General features: G+C 48.1%; 1 protein-coding gene across 1 annotated transcript; it reads left to right on the forward strand.

The window, feature by feature from the left end:
- The first annotated feature begins 1,533 nt into the window (after positions 1-1,533).
- On the forward strand, positions 1,534-7,049 carry LOC120935267 (WAP four-disulfide core domain protein 12-like). Its single transcript, XM_040347418.1, has 3 exons — positions 1,534-1,719; positions 4,033-4,185; positions 6,924-7,049. The coding sequence occupies exons 1-3, from the start codon at positions 1,650-1,652 to the stop codon at positions 6,932-6,934; spliced, it is 234 nt and encodes a 77-aa protein (XP_040203352.1). The 5' UTR covers positions 1,534-1,649; the 3' UTR covers positions 6,935-7,049.
- Positions 7,050-7,971: the final 922 nt, after the last annotated feature.

Below are 7,971 nucleotides of genomic sequence, written 5' to 3' on the forward strand. Positions count from 1 at the left end.
TAAACCCCCTCTAGCTCTTCATAACCCTCATAGACTCCAATATGGAGATTTTCCCATAGTAGAGTGCATCTCTGCCCCCTCCCAAAACACTTCTACACCTGGGGCCAGATTCACATAGGTTAGCGGATCTTTAGATGCGCGTAACCTATGTGATTTAAGATCCGCCACCGCAATTTTTTAAAGCAAATGCTAATTCACAAAGCACTTACGTCAAAACTTGCGGCGGCGTATCTTAAATCCCCCGGCGGAATTCAAATTCAGCGGCTAGGGGGAGTGTAGTATTTAAATCAGGCGCGTCCCCGCGCCGATTTAACTGCGCATGCGCCGTCCGGCGAAATTTTCCCGGCGTGCATTGCTCCCAATGACGTCGCTAGGACGTCATTGGTTTCGGCGTGAGCGTAACTTGCGTCCAGCGCTTTTGAGAATCGACGTACGCAAACGGCGTAAAATTTCAAAATTAGACGCGGGAACGACGGCCATACTTAACATTGGCTGCGCCTCATAGAAGCAGGGGTAACTATACGCCGGAAAAAGCCAAACGCAAACGACGTAAAAAAAAAGCGCCGGGCGGTCGTTCGTTTCGGAATCGGTGTATCTCCTCATTTGCATAATCGTTGCATAAATAAACCGAAACGCCACCTAGCGGCCGGCCTGGAATTGCAGCCTAAGATCCGACGGTGAAACACAGTTACACCTGTCGGATCTTAGGCCCCGTACACACGACCGGATCTATCCGCTGAAACTGGTCCGACGGACCAGTTTCAGCGGACAGATCCGGTCGTGTGTAGGCCCGAGCGGACAATTGTCCGGCGGATCGGACAGTTTCCAGCGGACAAAAATTGCTTAGCCTGCTAACAAATCTGTCCGCTGGAAACCTGTCCGTCGGACGTGTTCGGTCGTCTGTGCAGACTCACTGGACACGTCCGACCGACCGCCATCCCTCGCATGCGTCATACTGATTCGACGCATGCGTGAAAGCTTTGAACTTCCAGGGCCGCCCACGTCGCCGCGATGGCGCGGCCACGTCCCCGCGTATTGTTTACGCGCGGATTTCTGTCTGATGGTGTGTATAACCATCAGACAGAAATCTCCGGGCGGACATGTCCGCTGAAAACGGTCCGGCGGACCGTTTTCAGCGGACTGTCCGTCCGTGTGTATGAGGCCTTAGGCATATCTATGCATAACGGATTCTATGAATCAGTCGCATAGATACAACCGACGAAACTCAGAGATACGACGGTGTATCAGGAGATACACCGTCGTATCTCTATGTGAATCTGGCCCCACCCTCATTAATCCTTCCATCATTGGATTTAGTAACAGGTGATACCAGGAATGCAATGAATGTGTGTGAAAATAATAGAATTTACGCCCAATGTACCAAACCCAATTATTTTTGACATGAGGAAGAAGACTAAATGTAAAAGCCATACAATAATTCTTTGTGATATCAAAGAGCTGATGCGTCTGCTGTAAAAAATAGACCATAAATAGTATGTAAATATGGACATTCTGTGCGTCATAAAACAAAATTTGCAAACTAAGAGACCAAACCGGTTCCTATTCCTGTTCTGCCACTTTCCCCCCTTTAGAGTTTCTGATATAAGTAGATGGAGCTACGACACAGATACTCACTCCGGTAAGCAGCCATGAGACCGTCCACGGTTGGGTTCCTCTCCGTCCTCCTCGGGATCATCCTGCTTCAAGCCGCGTCTTCCGGTAAGTGGTTTGGTGACAGGGAGGTGATTGGACGCATTCTCTTCTATAGTGGAGCTCCCCAACCTCAGCAAGCTTGTGTGGCAGCCAGTCACAATGAATTGTTTGATGGGCATGTGAAGTCCCACCATCTTAAAGCGGAGCATCTGAGGAATTTATATTACCATGCATTCCAGTGGCGGCTGGTGCTCCACATTTTTGGGGGGCGCAAACAAACGAAAAAAACAACAACAATTGCAGCCTCACTGTGCCCATCAAACGCAGGTACTGTGCCCATCAAACGCAGATACTGTGCCCATCAAACGCAGATACTCTGCCCATCAAACGCAGCTACTGTGCCCATCAAACGCAGCCACTGTGCCCATCAAATGCAGCCACTGTGCCCATCAATTGTCACCACTGTGCCATGCCATCAATAGTCGCCACTGTGCCATCAATTGTCACCACTGTGCCATGCCATCAAATGCAGCCACTGTGCCATGCCATCAAACGCAGCCACTGTGCCATCATTTATCGCCACTGTGCCCATCAATTGTCACCACTGTGCCATGCCATGCAACGCAGCCACTGTGTCATCAATTGTCGCCACTGTGCCCATCAATTGTCACCACTGTGACCATCAATTGTCACCAATGTGTCATGCCAAACGCAGCCACTGTGCCATCAATTGTTACCACTGTGCCATCAATTGTCACCACCGTGCCCATCAATTGTCACCACCGTGCCCATCAATTGTCACCACCGTGCCCATAAATTAGCGCCACTGTGCCCATAAATAAGCGCCACTGTGCCCATAAATTAGCATCACTGTGCCCATAATTTAGCGCCACTGTGCCCTGTTAAATGTTGCCGCTGTGCCCTGTAAAATCTTACATTTCTGGGGTCAGCTTTCGCCGTCCCTCAATGTCTTCTCCCGCCCTTGATGACGCTTTAGCCAATCAGGTTACCGGTAACCAGAACCGGTGAACCTGATTGGCTGAGACGCCTGTCAGTGTTAGCCAGGGAACGCACCCCCCGTTCGTCCCTTGGTTAACTATTAGGAAGCCGATTACAGCCGTTGGCTCTGATAGGCACTTCGTAAGCCAACCAGCTGCTGTTATTCAGATGCCCGGCTCTCATCAGGGGGCCGGCCATCTGAATAGTGCAATAGCGCAGCGGGGAAACACTGTGCCCGGCGCATCGCTGGGAGGCCGATGCGCGTGCCTGGTGGCCGCGATGTCCGGGGACCTGGGGACCTCGCAGTCATTAGACTATTGAAGCAGAGGTAAGTTTGGTGAACTTTTTTCCGCTTTAGGCAGCTGAATCCTGTGCTTACTATGTATTGCTTTTCTAGAGTGTACACAGGAAATAGAAACGCGTCCGCTGCCATCCCAGCTCCCTCTCATATCGAGCTTTGTTTTTACATCTGCTTCCTGCTTCAGTGTTCCAGCTCCTGCTGCCTTACTCTCAGCTGCTCAGGACTTGAGGAGTCCATGTAGGCAGTGCCAGGAAAGGATAATCCAGTGCCCATGGCAAAGATGCCAAATTGCGCCCCACCCCCTTAATTATGTGTAAGCTTATGAGGCGGAGGGGGAGAGAGAGCACAGCCCCCGCCTCCTACCGGCTCTCTCCTTGCCACTGCCAACCTTGGTTTGGCAGAAGTAGTGATGCCGCTGTCACTACTGCTGTCAGCCTTATGGTAGAAGGGACTTGTGTCCCCCATAAATAACTGTATGAATGTATATCGGTTTGAAATAAATAAAAAAGGATCATTCAAACAACAGTTCCATAATTCAAAGGAGTTGACAATTTTCCATGTGGACAAAAGTGAAAAAAAGGCTTGACTGCAGGTAAGACAAATGTTCTGTTCATCAATAAATAAGGCGATCACCGCCGCTTACCAGATCTATTGGATCTCAGGTTATAGAGATCAAAGAGGCACGTAGGACACAATCAGCTGGTTACGGCAGTGCCAGGAAAGGATAATCCAGTGCCCATGGCAAAGATGCCAAATTGCGCCCCACCCCCTTAATTATGTGTAAGGTTATGAGGCGGAGGGGGAAGAGAGAGCACAGCCCCCGCCTCCTACCGGCTCTCTCCTTGCCACTGCCAACTCTGGTTTGGCAGAAGTAGTGATGCCGCTGTCACTACTGCTGTCAGCCTTATGGTAGAAGGGACTTGTGCCCCCCCATCATTAAAATACATGCTGCGCCCAGGGCAGCCGTCACTTCTGTCCACCCCTTGCCTTTAGGGTGGCATGCCCTGGGTGCCCGGCGCTAGCAACACCCCTGAATATGAATAAATCCATGGCAAAAATCTTTTTTCTGTTTCTTTCAGCTGAAACAATTGGACAGTGTCCTTATTACAAAATGAATGAACTAGTCAGATGTGATTCCTACGACACAACTGCCTGCAAGACAGATGACAACTGTGGAGGTCTGCAGAAGTGCTGCAGAGAGATCTGTACCTTCAAATGCAAGTACCCTGTGTGTAAGTCAACCCTACTTGCTACATTTTGATGAGGACCAGCCCCCCTCCCCCAGACAAGGCCCCATCATGAACCTCCTCCTCCTCCTTATCTGATGTGTTACACCCAAGAATGGGCTTCATTTTGCCAGTGAACCATATGAGAGAAAGAGGTCCCAGGTGTGGCTTTGTCTATTTGGGAAAATAATCTGCGTTCGATTCTAACTACTTCAATTCCGGGCATTTTCACCCCTTTCCTGCCCCGGCCAATTTTCAGCTTTCAGCACTGTGACGCTTCAGCTGACAATTGCGCAATTGAGGTCCTTTTTTCCCCACAAATAGAGCTTTCCTTTGGTGGTATTTGATCATCTTCTTTTTTTTGCTCTATAAACAAAAAAAGACCGACAATTTTGTAAAAAAAACGAAGGGCCAGATTCATGTAGATTTGCGGCGGCGTATCGTATCCCGTTTACGTTACGCCGCCGCAAGTTTCCAGCATAAGTGCTTGATTCACAAAGCACTTGCGTGTAAACTTTCGGCGGCGTAGCGTAAAGCCGTCCGGCGCAAGCCCGCCTAATTCAAATGGGGCGTGTACAATTTAAATTAGGCGCGTTCCCGCGCCGAACGTTCTGCGCATGCTCCATTTGGAAATTTCCCGCCGTGCTTTGCGCGAAATTACGGCGCCCCGGTGTGTTTTTTGAACGGCGACGTGCGTAACGTACTTTCGTATTCCCGGACGTCTTACGCAAAAAATAAATACATTTAAAATTTGACGCGGGAACGACGGCCATACTTTAACATGGCTGGTCTAAATCTAAGCCATGAAATAGCAGGCTTAAGTTTGCGACGGGAAAAACCGACTAGCGACGATGTAAGAGAATGCGACGAACACGCGTGCCTTCGTGGATCGCCGTAATCAGCTAATTTGCATACCCGACGCTGGAAAACGACGCAAACTCCACCCAGCGGCCGCCGGAGAATTACACCTATGATCCGAAGGCGTACGAAGCCGTACGCCTGTTGGATCTATGCCAAAAGCCGTCATATCTTGGTTTGAGGATTCCAAATCAAGATATGACGCGGCAAATTTGAAAATACATATATATTTCTGCTGTGAATCTGGCCCATAATATTTTTTTACTTTTTGCTATAATAAATATCCCAATTTAAAAAAAATATATGTTTTCTCAGTTTAGGCCGATATGTATTCTTCTACATATTTTTGGTAAAAAAAAAAAAATGCAATAAGCGTATAGTGATTGGTTTGCGCAAAAGTTATAGCGCCTACAAAATAGGGGATAGATTTATGATATTTTTTTTTATATTATTTTTTTTACTAGCAATGGCGGTTATCTGCAATTTTTGTCAGGACTTCGATATTGCGGCGGACAGTTTGGACACTTTTGACACTATTTTGGGACCATTCACATTTATACAGCATTACTGTATAATAGCTAGATTCAGATACACTATCATAACTTTGAGGCGGCGTAGCGTACTGGTGACCCGACGTGATTGACGTTTTTAACGAACGGCGCATGCGCCGTCCGTGGACATATCCCAGTGTGCATTGCTCCAAAGTACGTCGTTTTGACGTGAATGTAAATTACGTCCAGCCCGATTCGCGTACGACTTACGCAAACGACGTAAAAAGATAAGTCAGAGAGGCAAGTGCTGTATTCACAAAGCACTTGCCTCCTAAGTTACGGCGGCGTAGCGTAAATGGGCCGGCCTAAGCGCGCCTAATTCAAATGTGGAACAGGGGGGCGTGTTTTATGTTAATGACTGGTGACCCGACGTGATTGACGTTTTTAATGAACAGCGCATGCGCCGTCCGTGGACATATGCCAGTGTGCATTGCTCCAAAGTACGCCGTTTCGACGTGAACGTAAATTACGTCCAGCCCGATTCGCGTACGACTTACGCAAACGACGTAAAAAGATAGGCTTGTTCCGATGTCCATACCTTGCATGGGCTGCACCACCTAGGGAGCAGCTTTATCTTTACGCCGGCATATCTCTTACGTAAACTAATTGCGACAGGCGCACGTACGTTCGTGAATCGGCGTATCTTGCTCATTCGCATATTCGAAACAACGGAAGCGCCACCTAGCGGCCAGCGTAAATATGCACCCTAAGATACGACGGCGTAGGAGACTTACGCTGCTCGTATCTTAGCCTAATTTAAGCATATCTGGTTTCCAGAATACACTTAAATTTACGACGGCGTAGATTCAGAGTTACGACGGCGTATCTACTGATACGCCGGCGTAAACGTCTCTGAATCCAGCTATAAATGTGACTGGCAGGGAAGGGGTTAACACTAGGGGGCGAGGAAGGGGTTAAATGTATTCCCTGGGAGTGATCCTAACTGTGGGGGGAGGGGACTGACTATTGTACTATGTACAAGGGACACAGCATCGGTCTCCTCTCTCCCTGACAGGACGTGGAGCTCTGTGTTTACACACAGAGCTCCACGCCCTTGCTCTGTCACTGCCGATCGCGGGTACCTAGCGGACATTGCGGTCGCCAGGCACGTGCATCGGCATCATGTGACTTGCCGGGCACAGTTTTTCCCCGCTGCGCATCCTCGGCGGTGCGCGCGGGGAATGTAAATAGAAGGACGTCCAGGGACGTCCTCCCGGCAGTTGAGAGCCACGCTGTGGACGTCTTTCGTCTACAGCCCGGGTCTCAAGTGGTTAATGTCCATCCCCTCTCCACAGGCATATAATAATAATAATAATATTATCTTTCTGTTCACAGACTCGGGATAAGAAGCCATTAAAGACAGTGAAGAGATGAATTCGGCATCAACTCATTGTGATTGGCAGGACGTCACCCCACACAGATATTGTCATTACCTAATAAAAAAAAATCTTCAATCCCAAATTAACGATTTCTGTTTTCTTTATTAATAAGGAATCCTGACTTGTAATGCTGAGTTCTCTTCACACAATACAAAGGGGTCACCATTGCCAACAATGTATCAGAATTTAAAGCTGAACAAAAACTTTAATTGTAGATGTTCCTCAATACCAACAGAGGATATAAATGTACTTTGTGTGCAAATAACACATTTGCAAATCGGGATATTACCATATAAATGTAGACGTGACATCATGTGCACAGATCAGAGCTGTGGGAGGGGCCCAGCAGGATCCACCCACTAAAGGCAGTCTACTACAGGAGGGGCGGAGACAAGACCCATCACCCTGCACAAGAAGAGAGAGCAGCAGTGAGTGGTCTTTATTACAGAAAGCTCCTGCACCAAGGTAAAGCTCACACTGGATTACTGCACAGATCTGGAAGGAATACACAAAGCACACCAAGAGTCACAACCAATGGATTTAGAAAAATATCTGCTTTTCCCAGAATTCAATTTTAAAATATTTTTGCTGATGAGAGTAGGAGATTAATTTCTCTCTGTACGACCACTGCTCATGTGCTGTACACTTACCAGCATCCTATATCTTTTATGTTACCCTAAATATAATATTTAAGCTAAGTACAACTTCACCCACCACATCCCCCACACTCCTCTCCTGTACATACTGAACACTGTCATACCCTCCACACTCCTCTCCTGTACATACTGAACACTGTCATACCCTCCACATTTCTCTCCTGTACATACTGCCCACTGTCATACCCTCCACACTCCTCTCCTGTGCATACTGCCCACTGTCATACTCTCCACACTACTCGCCTGTACATACTGCCCACTGTCATACCCTCCACACTCCTCTCCTGTACATACTGAACACTGTCATACCCTCCACATTTCTCTCCTGTACATACTGCCCACTGTCAT

This window comes from Rana temporaria, chromosome 4, assembly GCF_905171775.1.
Source record: "Rana temporaria chromosome 4, aRanTem1.1, whole genome shotgun sequence".
Classification (NCBI taxonomy): Eukaryota; Metazoa; Chordata; class Amphibia; order Anura; family Ranidae; genus Rana; species Rana temporaria.